The 21,545-nt window shown below is 38.5% G+C and overlaps 1 protein-coding gene across 2 annotated transcripts in view; it reads left to right on the forward strand.

The window, feature by feature from the left end:
• LOC121632228 (corticotropin-releasing factor receptor 1) overlaps positions 1 to 21,545 on the forward strand; it is a 127,799-nt gene that overhangs the window by 91,648 nt on the left and 14,606 nt on the right. For both annotated transcript variants that reach the window (XM_041973494.1, XM_041973495.1), the window contains 4 exons: positions 2,138 to 2,258; positions 2,772 to 2,925; positions 6,750 to 6,810; positions 12,786 to 12,858. In XM_041973494.1, the coding sequence (XP_041829428.1) occupies positions 2,138 to 2,258; positions 2,772 to 2,925; positions 6,750 to 6,810; positions 12,786 to 12,858 (409 nt within the window). The remainder of the gene's footprint in view (positions 1 to 2,137; positions 2,259 to 2,771; positions 2,926 to 6,749; positions 6,811 to 12,785; positions 12,859 to 21,545) is intronic.

Raw genomic sequence — 21,545 nt, forward strand, 5'->3', positions numbered from 1 at the left:
TTGACAGACAGAAAAAAGGGTATTTTTTTGCAGTAGTAAGGGCATTCCCTAAGAACTATTAACTAAAAACCTGGAAATGTCCTTAAGGAATTTTGAGGAAACTAGACAAATGAAAAACGGTCAGGCCTAAAAACAGCAGAAGAACAGGATCTGACAAGTGATGTTCTTAAGAATAAAGAAAAACTAAGAAGTGGTCAGAAACAATGGAAGGATGATCATTCTTTGGGAAAAGAAAATGAGGAAAAAGGCTGAGGTGAATAATACAAACTGGTCTGGAATCAGTGGAAAACCAGTCTGATGGAGGGAGGGATGAATCCTCCTCAGATTCCAGACCTCAACATTACTGAAACCTTAACATACAGTTGGGCTACAAGGTGGCAAAAGATTTCTATACACTGTAAACAAAGTCATTTGTCCAGCAGTGCAATTCACAATTTCAACAAAAGTAAACCCCATTTAAAACAAAACTTAACTGCTGCTTTCCTGGTAGTTTTAAAGGATCAGTCTTCAGATTTTGCAGGGTTTTTCATGCACTATGACTTCATAAGCCATGTGCATCTGCATATATTTGGTGCATGGCAGTATGGTTAAAAACGAGGCTACAACCTACACATTTCACTGCTACTGTATGCAGCTGGTATAGGAATAGAAAGTTCTAAACGTTGTTCACAGCACAAAGGAAACAAACAACACTGCCATTCGCTGTGATGAAAGAACTGATTACCTGCATCCTTCATTAAATTTAATATATTAAATAAACACAGTGATCACAAATGCATGTGGACTATTTTTAAAGCTCCTATTTTTAGAGGGTTTTTTTCTGGGGAGCATATCTGTTTTCCAGAAGACCTGACCTTCCCTCAGCTCCTATGTACATCAAACCATCGATAAGACCCCCCTAAACTGAGCAGACAAATTAAAACTTAAAGCCACAGCTGAATACAAGAAGTATGACTCATTATTTTTAACACATAAGATAATGTAGGTAATTTAGCTGAGTCAGTGCACTCCCTTAGATTTTTGTTTCCTGCACAAATAGCAGGAAATAGCAAAATACTGTAATCAGCAGGAATAAGCCAAAAAATGCAGGAACTGAGGAAAACAACGTAAAACATGTAGTGTATCATTATCAAAGACTTGGATGCAGGAGTATTCAGCTTTTCTCCTAATTAATACCCATCAGGCCAGTCTCCTCCCAACAGCAAGTTGACACAGGAAGTGAAGTCACTCAGCATAATTTATACAACTGAATACAAGCCATCCTCACTTCTTCTGGCACAGCTGCTTCTCAGATGGGCGGCCTGGAACCATACCCCCATCACGAGGGCAAATTAGCTGCTTGTTTGTTAGACAGCACAGTTTGTGATAGAAATGTACACCTTTCTAACTTCAGTGTGAACTAATTGGTCAAAATAGTTTTGCAGCATTTCTTTGTGGCTTATTTTCTTAATAAGGCTGCTTTTATCAAAGAGTTTTTGACACAACTGTACAACAGAAATGGAAAATTCATGGCCATTTGCACCTTCCACAGTCAGCACAAAGTCAAGCAAGTGACACCTATTAAGAATTGATGAGTGCTAAAAAATGAAACGTGTCACTCATGCTTGGCAGAAGACGGAGCGGCCTTGGCTGGCTGGTAATGCCATCAGCTAGTGACGACAAATGAGGCTGTCACTGCAATGACCGAGATTGGTTTGTTCTGTCCATTCAATTCCATGTTTCTATTTCTGAGTGCTCGCTTGGGGGCACTTAGGCTGAGTTTAATTGTATCCTAAGGTTGGTTTGTTTGCATCATTCAGAAAACAAGAGACTTTCAGGACATGATGCAAACAAGAATGCAAACAGCAGGAATGAAATGTAATTTCATTTTTCATTCAGGATGAGGAGCACCATGGAGCAATGCAAAATTTTCTACTTTTCTGTTCATTATTCTATCATATTACTACATTTTTCAGTTGAGGATCATCATTTTCTTGAAGAGTCATCAAATACTGAGTTTAATGAGTTTGTTTATAAAGCACTTTGACTCAGCAGGAGAAGCTGCTTCATTCAGGTTATTTTTACCATGCTTGCTATTGCATAATCCTTTTTTCCATCCATCTTAAAAACCTAAACATCTTCTCTGTTTATCTTGCAGGAGTATCCGCTGCCTAAGAAACATCATCCACTGGAACCTGATCACTGCCTTCATCCTGAGAAATGCCACCTGGTTCATCGTCCAAATGACCATGAGCCCAGAGGTGCATGAAAGTAACGTGGTATGTGTCACTTCATGCAAACACAAAACTCAAATCACTTAGAATCATGTCAAATTAGTTTGTCTATAAGATGTAAACAATAAAAAAGAGCAGTACAGGGCAAATAATCTACGCCAAGGTTGAATTAAAGAGTCCTGGCTTCCATTATGGACTTGCATTATCATCAAAAACACAAAATACAAGCAAAATAAACCAACAAAATATTGGCTGGACGTTAGTTGGATAACAATCTGGCACAACATGGAATAAAGAATGACCAGATCCAAATTCAAATTATTATCATATGTTCATTGCTTTAAGGTTGGGCAACGTCCATGTCTGGCTCATCTGTCATTGCTTTGTGAATGATCCTACCAACAGATAAGCAATCATACAAACAACCTAACCAACCACACATTTTCACTGGTGGAGCTAGAAATAAACTGTCCCTATGAATTTAACAAGAAAAAAAAACAGATCACATAAAGCTGAACAGCTTATATAAGGACTTATATTCTTTCTATTTTTTTCTAGATTTGGTGTCGGCTTGTCACTGCTTCATTTAACTATTTCCACTCTACCAACTTTTTCTGGATGTTTGGAGAAGGCTGCTACCTGCACACTGCCATTGTCCTCACATACTCCACTGACAAGCTCCGCAAGTGGATGTTCATCTGCATCGGCTGGTGTATGTACACTCAGCTCTTCTCTCTTCAGTCTGCATGATTAACACCATACATTCATATAAAACCTTCAAAGAGTTACTGGACATTTAGGAAAAGCATTAATTAATTTTCTATAAGATTGAGAAAACTGACATAACTATAATGTCTGTGCTTTAAAGTATGTACAGAGCAATGTCCAGGTGCTAGTAAGCTGTGATTAGCTTTTATAAAGTGTATTTTAAAATGCCAGACTACATGTTGTATTTATTAAGCATAAATACATGTATTTATCATGTTTTTATTAAAATGTAAAATGCAAATTTAGCAACACATACACTATAGAGTAAGTTACTATTTTAAGTTTCACCAAGCCAAGGCTTCATATAATCTCAATGGTTGTTCAACCAGTCAAAACAAAACAAAGGAATTTTGTTTTTTAAATCCTTGGTTAAAAGGATATTGCTGAAGTATTGTGGCTCTTTGCTCTGATGACCAGGTTCAAGCTCAGTGTGAAACAATAGTTTTGGTTAAGACACTCAATTTGTGGTCAGTTTGGCTGAGGCAACTGATTAGTTTTAAGTACAGTACACCTATAGGCGAAGGTCAGGCGTTATTGTACTTGGTTAAGTTTAGACACCCAAATTACTGGATCAGGGTTGGGAAAAGTTAAAAAAAAAGGGCACAATCCACAGAAAATGAAAATTGTGTGAGAAGTCCAGAGTGAGACTGAGCTTTTAAGAGTACATAAAAATACATATTTAATTGAAAAGGAAACTTTAAACAGATAACATAATGCTAAAGCACAAAAGTGTTAGCACATGTTAGCATAAGCACTCAAGGAACACTAATCAACTAAAACCCTTAAAGCTGATATTGGATATATAGTAGCTGTATTGGCAACCATCAAATTCTTTTCATAAATGTTCCAGTTTTATGATCTACACTATTGTGTGAACTATTTTTGTTGTATTTGTTAGCTTTGGCTAAGCTAACATCTTTTTCTGCTAGCTTAAAATGTGTAAAAAGGTTTCTGTCTTTCCATTAAGAAGACAATATTCTGTTTAATAGCACTTTAATTGTTTAATTAATAGCACTGATTGAGTTCATTTTACTTTCAATATCGTTCCTATACTGTGATGCTGAGGCTTTACACTAATGTGAGCTAAAAGATGGTACTATCACCTCTGTGGATCCATAAATCTACTAAATTCATTATGGAAAAAAAGTTGTACGGTTACAAAAACCTGTATCTGACTTTTTAGACTTCAAGCTGAAAGTTGGTAAAGTAGCTGTATCTTTCTGACTTTAAGCTAAGCTAACATTGTTTCTACATTTTAAGGTATTGATCTAGTTGCAAGCATTAGAACATGAATGGTATCGTATATTGCTGTTTATTCAGAACCCCTTGTCTCACAACCGCAACAACTGCATCATCATCATCAAGAAGAAGCTGTTTTAAACTTTCTCATAAACATAACTATTTCTGTTTTCTAAACTTCATTGAAATGCCTAATTGCCAAATGTCAAACAAAAACAGACCGAAAGAGTTCAACAAAAGTAAACAAAAAAGGGTTAAAGCTATCCCACAGTGGTTTCAAAACTGTCATAAATGATTAGTTTCATGTCTCCTGAGTATTATTGAGTCCTTTAGCTTATGAAGATAAAGTTCAACAGTTTCTCTTATATGAGTCATACATGTGGTTAATGGGGGTAAAGGACTTTAAGAATATAACAACACCACTCATATCTGAGTCTGAGGCTCCAGCATTCATGCTAACAAAGCTACATTTAGCCTATTAGCATCGGAGGTGGAAACAGCCAGTTGAGTATTAAAAAAATTTCAAAACACTGTGTTGTTTAATCCATTAACACATGGGAAATGGGAAAAATTATTTGACTTAATTAGGACCTGTGAAAACCCATTGTTTCTGTTTTTAAGTATTTATGTGAAATTAACTATAATCTCGCTTCTGAAAGTTCATTCATATAAAAGCATAGAGATGCGAGTCAATTAAAAACATTAGTTGGATTTTTTATTTTCAGCTTAAACAAAATACAGTAAAGTTTGAAAAATCCTCCATGAAATGAATGTGATAGTTAATCTGCTGAACACACTTCAGAAAGCAAGCCTGAAGGTTAGTGTAAAAGCTGGAGACAGCGTGAAACGGCTAACTTCAAACTGTCCAGAATACATCTGCTAGCGCCCTTTATACTCTTTATCTCATTTGACACACAGTATATTTTATCTGTTTCAACTCTCACTTAGTATCTGTGTCAAATTTCTACACAGACAGTAATGGGAAAATGGATGATTTAGCTATCTGTTTTTTTCCCCAGATAATTGCCTACTGGCTCTGGCTAATACTTGGCAGATGTGCAGACTATGTTAAATCAATTTCCTTTTTTTTTTCTCAGCAAAAATAAAGTAGGCCTATTTACCAAAATGCAAAATTAATTATTTTAGGAAAAAAATATTCATATTAGATTAAAGTCAAGTATTAAATAGAATTAAATGAATGGTCTGATACAAAGCGTAATCTTTTTTGGTCATTTGTGCTTTCCAACCACAGAGGACAATATTCTTATCTTTCATACTATATAGACTAAAGCATACAGAAAGTATAAAATAAATTTCAATTTCACCACTTGACATGGGACCAATTTACAGGCAGCTATATTCTTTGTCAGTTAATTTAATTTGTGAGTTAAGTCAACTGAAAAAAAAAAAAAAAAATCCAGTACTAACAAGGTAACATGGGGCATATGGCCACCTACTGTAGCAGGACATACTTTAGACCGTTAATCGATTTTATTGACATGATTGTATACAGAGACCAGGGTAGCAGTTTAATGAAATTATCACAATGTGCTATTCACTGTGCATACAAACATTCTGAGGGGCATTAAGTTTTTTCTAACTGTTTTCCCTCTTTCTTGGTTTAATATATTGTATAACATATCGTGCACATCATATATTGAGGCAAAATGTTTATCACCTCAAGTTGATTTGTGTGCATTTAATCCCAAAAGGGGGTAACTGAGGGTCAGGTAGAAAAATGGGAGAGTTAATTTGATGGAGATACCAGGATTTTGTGTGACAGCTGGGAAATGTATTGTGCAGAGTTCACAAACGCCCTGTCAAGTTAAACTATGCGCTGCTGAAATTAGGTGTGTTGTGCCAGCTGACTTACATTTCCCCTTGGACAGTCTGAAGGTTCTGCATGAAGAGGAGATGGCACCACGTTTCAGAACTGCTGTGGAAAAAAAATAAACAAGACCACATTTTTTGTGCTCAAGTGGCTTTAATGCCCAGAAGCAAATATGTCAGTAAGGTTTTGACAAGAGATTAAAACAAGAAAAATGACATATTTTTAAAATAAAGCTGTGTGGGTAGATTTTCCAGAAGTTTTGCATTATGATGAAAGTAAGTGGCTAATGAAGAGGAAAGTTTCCAGAGATTAGGAACTTGACACTGGTGAAACTTGATGGTTTGTAGAGCCTGTGCGTTCCTGTTAGTGTCATTTAAATGTAAGTAATTGCTCTTTGTCTGCTTTATTAAGCTTTTATAAGTCCTTAAATCATCAGATCAGTCTACATTATCATCAGCCAGAATTAATCTGCGTATTCATACATAGAAATAGTCAGATGGTGACAAGTGCTGGCTTGTGTCTTTGGATTACGGCACACAAAGAACTATTTCTTTTGACAGTCCTTGCCAGGCGCTGGTGCCGTGCCTGAAAAAGGATTTTATATTTCAGCATAAATTCACTGGAGAGATTTTGCGATTTGAATAGCAGTGAAAGATAAAAGAAGAATCTGTCACTTTGTCTTTTTCTTTACCTCACAGGTATACCATTCCCTATAATAGTGGCGTGGGCCATCGGGAAGCTGTACTACGACAACGAAAAGTAAGCTCTTTGTTGACTGTTTTTGATATTCAAAACAAAACCTTTTTTTTCTAGCTTGCTAATAAAAGGAAATGTGAAATACCAAACAGAATTACATTAAGGAGATGAAAGTCTATTAAATAAGTTGTAATCACATTAGCATTGTAGAATGTTATTTATTAATTATCAGCTTAGAAATCATTCTCACTTTGATTGGAAGTGCTTGGTCTTCTTCTCCACCTATTTCCAGACTGGAAATTGCCTGAGGTCTTTCATGATGTGCACAGAATAAATTAAAACATCTGATTTTGCTTACTGTCAACAAATCATGTGAAAAAAAAAACCAAAATAAAGGTATTCAAAGCCTCATATATCTTATTTCTCTGTGCTGTAAAGCAGAAGCTACTCAAAACCATGAATGATATGTTTACTGACCACTTGGCTCACTGTACTGACAGGAAAACTCATTACTGCACCAAAACATTCAGGACAACAGATGGAAATTAAAATCTAGGCTAAAATCCAGGGTGTTTAAATGGCATGTGTTGATATAATGTTCATTAAAATTCACTGGCCCTTTCAAATAAACTTGACTAAATGTGTGAGAATGTACTATGTGAGTGAGACATGCTGGAAATGTCTTACAGACTCTGAGGCTGCTTTCATAGGTTTCTGGCAACCAAGTGGACAATCTTTACCTGTCATCTGGAGCTATGCTCCAAACTTTTTTATAGTCTCAACATTCTGCAGTTATTTCTTTGAATTGTTTGTTTTCTAGGTATCTGTACAGCACATTTTTTTCCAACTATACTCGAAAAAAAGTATATATTTAACTTAGGTGCACCAGTTACAATTTATTTTAGGTTTTCAGACAACACTGCGTTCAATCCTTACACACAGGCTCAATAAGCAAAGGTGATGTATTTCTTTATAAGGCTAGGGTCAGGACTGTGGAAAGGTTTTTCTAAGAGGTGTTTTATCCTTACAACCCAACACCCTGTTATGTCCAAGTGTCAACACAACTGATTGTTTATCCCTTGTGGTAATCCTTCATTATTCCATCCACTTTGTCCAGTTTACCAGTCCCACTAACAGAAAAACAGCCCAAAGCATGATGCTACCACCACCGTACTATAAAATGTCAAACTCTGGTCCTCGAGGGCCGGTATCCTGCAGGTTTTCATTGTTTCCCTGATGTAACACACCTGACTAAAATTAATGGGCTATTGTGAAGAAGTTAAAAAGAAGCTGTTGGATCCACTTGATTTTATTCAGGTGTGTTGGAGCAAGGAAATAACTAAACCCTGCAGGATAGCGTCCCTTGAGGGCCAGAGTTTGACACCCTGTTGGCAGTCTGTTTGTTAAAAATATAACAAAAAATAAAGTTGAAAAAAGTAAAGCTTTGTTCGACCTTGAAGATGTTGAGTTTTGGGGCACAAGCTTCTCTCTCGGATGGCAGCCTCTAAGTAGGCAAAAGCAAAACTCGCTGGACTGTAGACAGGGAGGCTTTTGTTCCAGCAGCCTTCTGTTCATGGCAGACCTGTGCCTTGGTGGTTACTGGCTTGTTAACAAGCTGTTTGCCCTCAGCTTGTAAGGTCTTCTTCCAAACCTTGGCAGAGAAAGTACAGCTTGAGTGACTTACTGATGAATTATCACTTTTCCTGACAGCCTGAATCTTTGATCTCATTCTAAGATCTGCACTGACCCCTTTAGATTTTCCTTTTGTTCCTTTGTGTTAGGGTAAATGTCGATGTCTGATTCAAACGTTGTCATACGTCGCCATGCTCATACTTCCATAAGGGTTCTGCGTCACCACGGTTAAGTCAGTTCCTCCACCAGTGGGCAGTGCTAAATTCAGAGTTCACTCCAGCAAGCCAGCGTCAGTTTCAGACACTGTTTGGCTGTTTAGTAATGGACTGGTATGAAGTTTGTTTCAACCACCCAAAACACTATAAGCACTCACATATCCTTTCTTCAAAAGCTTGTGCAATTTCTACATTTCTTGTCCTTGTCGTCATTCTTCTTCTGCTTTTTTGTTCCCTTCCTGATCCTCTTCTTCTTCTTCCCTGGTTTATTTCTTTCGTTGGTTGCATGTCAGCTTTTCTGCTCAGCCTCATTTCCATGGAGCGCTTTGGTCCGGGCCAGTACAGTTCAGAAATTTTAGAATGGTCCCGCCAATTCAGGTGTGCATTCTCACTGCAAGTCGGACCACCAGGGGGCATGCGGGATTTAGACCAAATGTCTAGCGTGGCGTCGTACTAGTGTGACGACAACAAACGTGATGCTGCAAACAACAGAGGCCAATCCGCAGCTCGTTTTTGTATCGCTATGAACGATGCATGCTGGATTGTAGGACCAGACCATACTGCTGTTTGCAGGCAGCCTTTGCCTTTTATGTTTCCAACATCCAAATGAGCCATAAACTGAACAGCAATGTTGTGTTTGTTTCGCACTTGCTTTTGTCATGGGCAGTGACATTTTTTGTCTGCCAATCTATGGATTTTATTGTTAGATGTCAGTAGCTCTGCCTTAACTGTACTGTACCATTTCCTATGAACCTACAACTGCAGGGGGTCCATAAATGATGCTGTATGGTTTGATTGTATTGGCCCCTTTTATAAGGAAAACACACTAAATAGCGTACCGGACCGCACCGCACCGACCCGAACTGAACCGCTCAGTGAAAACAGGGCTAAAAAAGCTCTTTTTATTTCCTCACAAAAGAGCTGTAGTAAATCATGAACTCTAACAGAAAGGCAACAATCAGAGGCAAGTTAAGACTTCATAAAACTTTCAACACCAGTGAATTAATGTTTTTCTGATAACAATACGAATTATCAGCTTGTTACTCTTTTTTTCCAGCTACATTTTGACATTGCCTCCACTCTGAATTACTTTCTTATTGGAGGATTTCCTTTTTTCTCTCTTACAAGTCCCCAGAGACTGATGCATCTGCCTGAGTTTAACATCATTTTAAGTGGACACAGATGCACAGCCATGGCAACATACCTGTTTCACCATTGTGCTAGAAGTGGAGCATAGATAAGTGGTAGCAGCTGAGCATGTTCCCTCATTTGTCCAAATTATTTTCAACCTGCTGTTTCATATCAGCTTGTCTGATATATTAATCAACTGATTTAAAGGTGTTGACCGAAAGAAGAGTCAAGTTTTTGTTTTGTGCCCGAATGTACCACCCTGTGTTATAACAGGAAAAACGAAATGGTTTGAAACTTGTGCAGCTTCTTTTCTTATTTCAAAATGACTGTTTTAGAAAAAGAAATGTTGAAATAAATGTGCAAAAAGTGCGATTTTTCCATCACATTATTCCTCTTTCAGTGCTCATGACTTCTAAGTCAAACTGTTTTTGCTACCTGGTGATTATAAGACTAATTCCTGCACAGATTTTCTTCCCTCATCTCCACCACTTCACGATAAAAATATAAATTCATCTTCTGTCTCATGCTGAACAGGAAGCATTCGCTGAGGAGTTGCTGTAATGGAGAGAGAGGCAAGATTTAGCCAAAACTGTAAAGTTATTAGTTGAAAAACAACAACGACCTTAAAATGCACCAGCTGGATCAGGGAGGGCCTCTATTTTCTGAATTTGGAAAGAATCAGATTATCCCTAGCTGGGTTAGCTGGGAAATTCTTCATTTGAAAATATCTTGAATTCATTTTGGGGCCTTTGTGCAGGAAAGTGAATGCTGGGGGTGGATTATTTATTATAATTTTAAATCCTCTTAAATATTAACATACAGAAGTGTTATTATACTTTATATCTATCTATATATTTATATATATATATATACATGTCATTTGTTCAGCTACACATATAGTTTTATATTTGCTAATACAGTTCAGGATACTGTTTACTACTCCAGTTGAAACAGTAGATTATTGTTAGGGAAGGTGCCTAGGGGAGGATGGGGCTCGAGATTTCTTTTGTAACCACATGTTTATTCTGTGCTTCTGTTAAATGTCATGATTTTCTTTGAGAGAAAAAACAACAACAGTAAGAACACAGAGAAAATTCTGTTCAGATCCAGAAAACCACAGCTGATTCATGTTGCATGCTGGGTAAGTGAATAGGTCGACCTGTACCAGCATGACAGGGGAGGAAGTGGTGGCGCGGTCTTTACCTGCAAAATGTCCCACAGAGAAGACATAACTACAAACAGAAGCTGCAAAATACTGAAAACTAACCAGATAAGGTTCAAAACTACTATGAAGAAATACAAAAGTAAACCAGTAAGACCAAGAATATTCATGGAAAAGATCTAAAATGTGTACCACAGAGATACCATCCACCACAAACAGATGTCTGTGGCTACAGAAATATACACAATTATTTTAAAAGGAACACAAACATGAACATAGAGATCCTCATCAACTGCAAACAGGAACAAAATTCATTCAGAACAGCTGCTAGCTGTAAAGGGAATGAGGTCTTTTACACATTTGTGCTTCATTTTGTCATAAGTCATCCTTACGTAGCCAATGTTGGTATGCACATATTGATTAAAACTAACCATGAGAGCCTGGATGAAGGCAGCTAGACTTCTGTCATATATGAGCAGAGGTGAGGACCCAAATGCAGATAGATCATGCAGGAGCTGAATTGTGATGAGCAAAGCTGGTTTATTTACCAAAACTCAGGGACAGAGAGCTACACATCACAGGGATGAACCACACCTGGACCATGACAGAACCATTATGACCTGGATGGCTGAGAACCTACACCAACATTTATTATCACTGTTAACACACAGATGTTTAATGACACAGAAGAAAATAGTTCCCTAAAAATGCCTTGTTAAATCCTGTTTAGGGTATTTTAAACCATAGAGGCCACTGAATCTACAAATCTTAGCCTTGTTTTTACATATTTACATCCACCTGTGGGGTTTTAAGCTGAAAGCCACAGTCTAGACAAGCGTCTCCTCCTTTGTAGGGTGATTTACTTCAAACAAGCTATGAAACCCACCACTGTAAGTCGGAGTACTTCAGTTATGAAGCCTTATGTAAAACTAGATTTTATCAACTCATTTTAAATATTATGTTTGTCTTTACAAAATATATGTATTAAACATTTAGACCTTTCATTTTAACCCAGATAACAGACATGTCTGGGCCGAATCCGAGCTACTACTACGAGTTACTGACACTCTACGAGCCTCCCCGCAGCCTTAGATCCTCAGGCAGGTCCCTTTTAGCTGCACCAGGATCAAAACTAAAGACCAGAGGGGATCGAGCTTTTTCTGGAACGACCTGCCTGGGGAGATAAGGCTGGCACCATCAGTTCATCTTTTAAGTCACTTCTTAAAACACACTTTTATTGACTGGCCTTTTTGTAACCTATTTATTTACTTATTTACTTTATTTCTGACTTATTTATTGTCAGACTTCTGTCTGTCTGTCTGTCTAAATGTACTCATGCATGTGTCTTTTCTTTGTTGATTTTATTACCTTACTTTGCTGTGTGCTGTTCAGCACTTTGTTTTTAAAAGTGCTATACAAATAAAGATTTATTATTATTATTATTATTAACAGTTGTGGCAATGCAGCTGTATGCCAAATATTAGCTTCTTTCATCAAAATAGGGATTTTTAAAATTTGGATTTTTAGAGTAGCAAACGTAATAACTTTACTTCTGGACGCCCATAAAAAAAAATTTAAATATAAGGCTTGAAAAAATCTAAGAAACGTCATAAATAAGGAGGATAAAGTATTTCTTGGTGAATTTGCTCTGCTGCTGCAACAAAGCACCTACATGCACAACATTTATTTTGTTTTTGTTTTACAATGGCCTGGCGACGCCCTGGAATTATGTTGGGACACCCAGTTTGAGAAAGAGTCTAGAGTCTTGTAAGCCATACATGTCTCTGTAACAAATTAAGTACTTATTACCAACACACAGTGGATTGAAGATGAGTGTCATGTATGAATACTGTTAGAAATGAGCTACTGATCACTGGATGCTGTTGTGGATATTACAGGTGCTGGTTCGGGAAACGAGCGGGTGTCTACACCGACTACATCTACCAAGGTCCCATGATCCTCGTACTGGTGGTAAGAGCTGCTTATGTCTTTCAGCAGCAGCAACCTTCCTGACATAACCTGCTGTTACAATTACTCTTCATTACGTCTCTAAAATGCCTGGCAGGCGTGAGGAGCTGGAGACATTCCTCATGTTAACAGTGATAGATGAGAAGGTTGAACACTTTTTCCAAGCTTTGATTTTCCTTTTTGACTCAGGATGGAAAACAGGAATGTTATCCAAGAGAAAAATTATCCAACATTGTTTCCATAGCCTGAAGGGAGGTTTCCATGCTTTTGTTTCATGACTTCATCAGATATTAACTACAGCAAATCTGTGTTATAACTTTATTAAAGAAGCTTTCTCATCTTCATCCAGCTTAGATTTAAATTTCAGCTATAAGGAATGATAATATAACATCTTAAACTGGGTTTAAAGCACCAGAAAAAACCTCGTCAGAATTCAGATTATAGCCGTTTTATCCTGACTCCTCTTCACCCTGCAAACAGGCTGCTGAAATGCTCGTCCCTTTGGCGGAGCTCATGTGAAAGATTTTACAGATCGGTCAGGGACTCAACTCACCTCCTTGTACAAGGTTTAGTCATCTCTTGTCTGTCCAACACTACCTCCCCCCAGACTTGGCTGCAAAGAAGTAACTGTCCTTGGTTCAGCAGTGCAGCAGAAAATACATCTACTCCAGTTCTACACTGAAACACACGTTTAACATGCTTGCACTTTAAGGATTTTATTTAGGTGACATTTTTATTCTTATGTTATTCAACGGAAAAATTTTCAGGTTTTTGTTTTCCAGCTAAAATCAACTATTAAGCCAAGTATTAAAAAATAAATAAATACATGACAAACATACAAACAAACTCACTGGTCAATTTATCTGGTCCACCCTACTAGTACCAGGTTGGACCTCCTTCTCCCTCCAGAACTGTCTTAATTCTTTGTGTCATAGATTCAACAAGGTGTAGGAAACATATCTCAGAGGTTTTCTCCATATCAACATGACAGCATCACAGTTGCTGCAGGTTTGACGGCTGCATCCATGATGAGAATCTCCCGTTCCACCACATCCAAAAGCTGCTCTACTGGACTGAGATCTGGTGACTGTGGAGGCCGTTGGAGTCCAGTAGGGTGACCAAACATCCTCTTTTACCCAGAGATGTCCTCTTTGTAAGAGCTAAAAAATGCCTCTGGCTGGGATTTAAAAGTTTTATCGGATTTACGTAGCATTTCACATCACTCCCCACACTCGCTCCACAGTGAGCAACAGGAGAAGGAGGATGCTGCAACGTAGAGAGTAACCAGAGACGTCTGGGGAGGACATCACCTACTCTCTGCTGCTCGGACTTTACGAGAAAACTGAAACACACCATAACCTTGTGTTTTCATAACCTCGTCTTTACCTCATCTTATTAAGTTGTGCGTCAAAACTGTGTGAGTGAATCTCCTTCTTATATAGTCCCAGATGGGCCGTTCAAACTTTTCCCGGTGAGAGGTTTCACTCCCTCACACGCTTGCCTTAAAAAGACGAGGTGAAGACCAGGTTCATGTTTTTGACTGATGGCTTTGACAAATTGGGGAAGAAACTGTTCAGGAGTTTTAGTAAGTGTCCAGTATCTAGTAAAGCTAGAAAATGCAGAAACATAAATGTACATTCACGGTTGAACTAGAGAAAAAAACACTTTTTTTTTTATCCTGGTGGGGATGCACAAGAAGCTCAGTGCAGGACATGCAAAGCAGAGCGCTGGAAGCTCACATCACTTCTGCCCAAACACAGGTTTCTCTTGTTCTTCTTTGTGTTTGTGTGTTTCATATATATTTATTGTTTTATAAAGGGACAAACACCCAACAGAAAGACACAAGTAACTCAACACATTATTTAATATTTGGCCCAAATAATAAAAAAAAATAATAAAAGTTGTTTTATGTAGAGACATAAATTCAGTAAAAATGCCATCAGGTCAGTGCAAAGTTGGCCTTTTCATCATACAGCAGTTGCCTTGAATGTAGACACATTTCTATCTGTCTACTATATATTTGGGGCCATAAACACTTCCAACTATGTCACACTCAGTTATAAAGTATATGTTTATTATGATCTATGAAAGATAAGTGAAATCAGAATTTGTCTACGTTTTGTTGTGGGATACTGAGAAGAAAGGGATATCACCGAATGCTCTGTATCGTGTTGCGCCTGATTAAAACCTGCAAACAGTGTCCCAGTCTTCCTGACACAGTGACTTAGCTTTGTACTTATCAAGTCCTTTGATTTTCCTCCAAACTATGTTTTTAACATTAAGGTTCAAGCTAGCTAAGTACAGCTAGTTATCTGTTGGTGTGAGGTGTCTTGACGCAATCAATCCCAATCCCAATGCAACCTTCCTTTCCCAATGCAGGGGTGCAGACGTCACTCTGACCCGTTATGTGAGAGATCTGGTGACTGCAAAGAGACTCATTGTCATGTTTTCATGATGTTTCTACCAAATTCTGAGCCTAGCATCTGAATGTGGAGCTGAAATGGAGACTCATCAGACCAGCAACGTTTCTCCATCTTCTATTGTCCAGTGTTGGTGAGTGTGTGTGAATTGTAGCCTCAGTTTCCTGTTCTTAGCTGGCAGGAGGCACCCGGTGTGGTCTTCTGCTGCTGTAGCCCGTCTGCTTCAATATTTGACTTCCTATTGCCTTTCCATCATCTCCAACCAGTCTGCCAATTTGATGTCAACACTGGATATTTTCTCTTTTTCAGACCATTCTCTGTAAACTCTAGAGATGGTTGTGTGTGAAAATCCCAGTAAATACTCAAACCAACAACCATGCCATGTTCAAAGTCACGTAAATCTCCTTTCTTCAACATTCTGATGCTCAGTTTGAACTTCAGTAAGTCGTCTTCACCACGTCTACATGACTAGATGTGTTGAGTTGCTGCCATCGGATTGGCTGATTAGATATTTGTGAATAGCAAACTAATAAAGGGGCTGTGTATATTAATTCTCTAAGGGATGTGTGTAATGCAGGATCAAAAGCCATTTAATTTAACTTTTAAATAAACAAACAATGTTTTTGTTTGCTTTTATATTTTTCTCTGACAAATTTTAGTGACATTTTTTTAACCTCAGTTTAATGATACCTGCCATGCACATGTCACATGGGTCATTTTTGGCCCGAAATTAACCGCTCTGTGAAACATGGAGGAAAAGCTTAAGTACTCTGAGACTGAGAGCTGTGTTGTCAGGGGCGTTATCTAATCAGGGCAGGGGTCAAACAAAGTGCGATTCGATGACCTCATCAAATTGTTACCAAAGTAACCGCACCCACAAAAAAAAGGGAAACCCCAGCAATCCCTGAAGCATGGCAAGCCAACCGGCTGGGCCTTAGCTTCTTGGTTTCAGACAGGCTTAACGCAAAGAAGCCAAGAGGTGTCTCATCAAGCCGGCTCACCACCTGCAGGGAGGAAATGTTGAGGTCGGAGCAGCGTGAGCTGGGCAGCAGGCAAAGCTGGGACGGGGGGCTGATTACCAGCTGCACCAACTGGCTCTTGGGACATAGAGACCGAGAATACACTGGAGGAATGATATATCCCGTCTGGCCTGGAAATGCCTCAGGGTCCCTGGGGAGCGGGATGTCTGGGTCTCTCTCCATGCCCTGCTGTCTCTGTAGCCCAAGAAAATGGATGGATATGCTGATAGATCAAGTTAACTGAATGTTTAATAAGTGTTTGCTTATATCCATTCATCATAGCAGCTGTGGTTTGGTCTCTGCCATTAACTTAAATTGGACCAATATTTACAACGATCTGAGTTATTGTTTTAGTGTGGGTGGCCTGGATATTTTTTATCTATGTAAGAGGTCGGTACATTTTTAGATTACAGTCGTACTTTCACTTGAAGATCTGATTACTTCCTCTACTATTATTAGCTCATTTACATCCCCCCACACAATGACAAACACCTCAGCCAGAACTTTTCTCATGATGACATTGGATTGCTCAGATTCAGTCAATCTTGTCCCTGTCGGCGATCCAACAGTGGCGTGACCTTCACAATGTCGACCAAAACAGCACATTCCCTCATCTTCTCTTCTAATCTGAAAAATAAGAAAAAAAATCATCTCTTTGAGAGGAAGTCCTTCCCCTGAAGCAGTCAGCTGCCTCATTCAATATCTCTCTCTGCTACTTTCCCTGGAAATTTTCCAGTCTTGCTGACAATAGCCTCTGTTCTCCCAGGCCTTTGTGTCTTTGCCGAGCACTTGGTCCTGCACCAGAATGTTCGCGTTCCTCCTGTGAGGGTGCACTGATTGTGAACTCCAAATGCCCTGCCATCAGTATCTTTTAAAATCGCAGATAAAGCATTGTCCCACTGAAGCAAATTAATCCCAGATGTTATTAAAACTGTTAACGTAAGCAGTAGTGTATGAAACCGGTGAGGATCAGCAGAGTGTGCCTCAGGAGAGACTGGCATACATCTGTTCAGGCCAAGGTCAAGTCATCTGGCACTGGAAAGTATTCCTGTCTATTTTTTCCCACATGTTACATCATTACCACCCCCTGCATGAGCTATTGATTTTGTCATTCATCACCTTGAAAGATAATCTCAAGTAGTACTTCAGACATACAATGTAGCTCCGGTTTTTATCTTTACTACAGGGCACAGCTGAGATTATTTCATATTTTACCCACTGTCAGGAGATCCCCTTGTTTAGCCACAGTCTTAAATATCTCAGCACCTTATTGTCACTGAGCCTAGCTGTTGTGCTGAAACTGTTAACACCAGATGACATGCACCTCAACACCTTCAACGCACACATGGGGGTTATTTTGAGGCAACACCATCCTGCTGCCATGACGAGCTGGAAGAAAGAAGATTCTTTATATTCCTGCAGCACAGAAAGATGCTGCAGCTAATATCAGCTGAAGGCTTTCTGCAGAATGAACACTTCTCACAACTCTTCTTTATGATAATATGTCACTCTAATCATTTAATTTTAATGTAATTCATTTTTAATGGTACATACAGAGATGGTGGATATAAATAAGCATGATTGTCACTGCTCTAAAATTAGCTAAAAGCCTTTTTATCTGTAATCAACACAACACAATTTTAAAATGAGAGAGAGAGTACATATTTTTTACCTATCATGTACATACATATATACACTTACTAACCATTTTATTAGGTACACTGGTTCAAGTTGTTAAACACATCTAGTCGTGTAGATGTGAAGACGACTTGCTGAAGTTCAAACTGAGCATCAGAATGAGGACAAAAGGGGATTTAAGTGACTTTGACCGTGTCATGTTGATGTCAGAGGAGAATGGGCAGACTGGTTGGAGATGACAGAAAGACAACAGGAAGTCAAATAAGCACCGGTTTTAACCAAGGTCTGCAGAACATCATCTCTGAACACACAACACGTCCAGCCTTGAAGCAGATGGGCTACAGCAGCAGAAGACACACCGGGTTCCTCCTGCCAGCTAAGAACAGGAAACTGAGGCTACAATTCACACACACTCACCAACACTGGACAATAGAAGATGGAGAAACGTTGCTGGTCTGATGAGTCTCCATTTCAGCTCCACATTCAGATGCTAAGCTCAGAATTTGGTAGAAACATCATGAAAACATGACAATGAGTCTCTTCGCAGTCACCAGATCTCTCACATAACGGGTCAGAGTGACGTCTGCATCCCTGCATTGGGAAAGGAAGGTTGCATTGGGATTGGGATTGACTGCGTCAGACACCTCACACCAACCGATATCTAGCTGTACTTGGCTAGCTTGAACCTTAATGTTAAAAAATAGTAAAGAGAAAAATCAAAGGACTTGATAAGTACAAAGCTAAGTCACTGTGTCAGGAAGACTGGGGGCAAAACTACAGTTAGTACACTGTTTCCTCCCGTTTGTTTATGTGTTGCATAATAAATAGCTGTGGAGAGACTGGGATCCCACGGGAAGAGGAGGTTCATATATCTTCCTTTAACTTTTTAAACTAATTAATGCGTCTTTCATGAGTGCATCACAAGCTACTGCGAGCCTATAAACCTTCATGCAGTAATTTTTGTGCCGTGATGGTTTCACAAACTTTTGTGTTGTTGATACACAACTAGGACTTGTACAGTTAAATGCAGTAGTGAATGTGCAATATACTTTCTAGGATAAAGAGTTGTTATATGAAGTTAGATTAGGTTGCGCGTGGCACATCCGGGTGTCATTAAAAGTAAATGAACTTTGCATTAAAAATGTATTTTACACAGACATTACAGATTTAATCCGTGCTATCTTTAACTTTGTTTCTGCTGCACAGACAGAGTTACAGCAGATGACTTTGTAACATAACCTCATCAGGAGGCAGCATCTCACACATGGGACATTATAAATTTATGCTCTGCAGCCTTGTTAAAACCCATAAGAGTTAAAAACAAAAAATAAAAAACATCCATATTTACAGATACCAAATGTGTGAGCATCTAAATGTTGGTAAAATTTATTCAGAATTAAGCACAGAAGATACAGTGTTTCTGCTCAGGCTTTTGTATTCCCAATTAAAATAGTTTGAATCTGTTCAGAAAGGAGAAAAATAAACTCTTCTGTATCAGCAAACACAGTGGATTTAGAATAAAAAATGAGTTAGCTGATGCTGGCAAGCAGTGAGGAATAAAACTACAGCAACAACATTAAAGTAACTTATAATTCCCCCTTTCTATTCATTCGATTCGTAGCCTTTATCTCCCTGTTGCTGAAGAAGGATAAGGACCCTATGGGGTGCTCCTCTTACAGGCCTATATTGTTACTGAATATGGATGTTAAGATTTTGGCTAAAGTTTTGGCCTCCCGTCTGTTATTTCCCCTGAACAAATTGGGTTCATAAAGACTCTTTCCACAACATCCGTAGACTGTTTAATATCCTGTACTCAGGTGAACAGGTTAGGCAGGAATGCTTTCTCTCTGTAGATGCCGAAAAGGCATTCAACAGAGTCGAATGGGACTTTCTTTTTCAGGCGCTGTACAGATCGTGTCAGACCCTTATTCTTATCCTGGTTCTAACTGCTCCCCCTCGGCTTCCGTCTTTACTCTCAGTCGTTTGAACTACACAAGGGACCCGGCCCGGGTGCCCACTGAGCCCTCTTCTCTTCACCATTGCCAAAGTTTCTTATTATAAAAAATAAGAGAAAAAATGTGGGAAACACATCAAACTTTGTACAATACACTGAAATCTTTTGTTTGTATTTTTGCATTTTTTGACAAGAAAATATTCTACCTTCTTTGGAACTGAGTCTACATACAATAAACCAAATTTTATTAGATCATTTTTTTTATTAGAAAAATGTACATGTGATGTGGAGAACGTTTGCAGTTTTTGGCTTTTGAGATAAAGGAGTTCAATCGACTGCAACTTTCTCAGAAACAACAACTTTAAAGTGTTTTTCAAAATTGTCCGACTGCCTCAGTTTAACCAACCTTCCGGATTAATTCCCAATTGTGGATGCATGGGTTGCTCTGTTGGTGACGGAAACTGCCCAATTTTTAGCTTGACCGACAATGAGCGGTGACCGGCAAATCAGACATAGAGAACACAGTACATTTATCTTTTCACCAGTAAAATAATTCCTCATGCACACAACAACCCAGTCATTCACACTCTGGCTTCATCTTTTATGTGGATGTTTTTCACTGTCAGTCAGGAAGTGGACATGCTAATTTTCACTGAGGTTCCTCAGAGCTCAGGGAGCTATTGGAGTCCACTGACAGAAAGATTTAAAGACTGGACCTAACATAGGCACCTAGAGTATGGGAAATACGTTAACTATATATATTTAACTTTAACTATATATATATATATATATATATATATATATATATATATATATATACTGATATACTTTAATTTAAATTCAAATAAATCAATTTTAAGTTTAAGTAAAACCAATAAATATAACATTACTTCATAGTAAGAAAAACAGAAGATCTAAACTGGCCAAAAAAGAGAAGTAGTGGCAACATTTCTAACTGAAATGTACCCAACAATGTGGAAAGGCACTAAGCTGCCTGTACTCGTCCTGGATAGACCACCTAGTTGGATTCCATCTCATGTTTCATGCGTCTATGTTCCCACATAGCACCACATACAGAAATACCACCATCTGCATGAGCACACACATCCATAATTAAAGCAAATTAGGACAATGTGCATGCAGCTTTTTTACAGATGCAACAGCAACATCTTGGGCTTATGAAAATTATCATGCAGATCTTCAGCAAAAACCCTCTTGTTCTCAGAGTTGTCCCACCAAATCAAGTTCAACCAGGTCTGTTGCAAAACTGATGACACTGGCATTAGATTCTGTATCAGTTGGTTTCCTTGCACTTCAGAACAGGTTCTGATGCTTCTGTTCCTCAATGTGTTCAGCAAACTACTGAACATTTATGTACAAACATGAAGGAAAACCTGTTAACAAGGTTATCAAAAGTGCTATCTTAGCTAGGTCCATGTACGGAGAGGACAGAGCTTTTCATAGGGTGATGTTAAACCAGGTAGATCCAATCTAATAGCAAAAGCCAAAATCTAAGGTTTTCTTCTTTCTGTGTAAATGTTACAGTCAAAGTCTGTGAAACTCTTTACTGTGGGGGGGCGTTTTTCAAATCGTTTGGGTTCAGGGCCCAAATCTGTGCTGCAAAAGCCATGAACATACAGAAAACCACATTGTAGCTGG

Source organism: Melanotaenia boesemani, chromosome 21 (assembly GCF_017639745.1).
Source record: "Melanotaenia boesemani isolate fMelBoe1 chromosome 21, fMelBoe1.pri, whole genome shotgun sequence".
NCBI lineage: Eukaryota > Metazoa > Chordata > Actinopteri > Atheriniformes > Melanotaeniidae > Melanotaenia > Melanotaenia boesemani.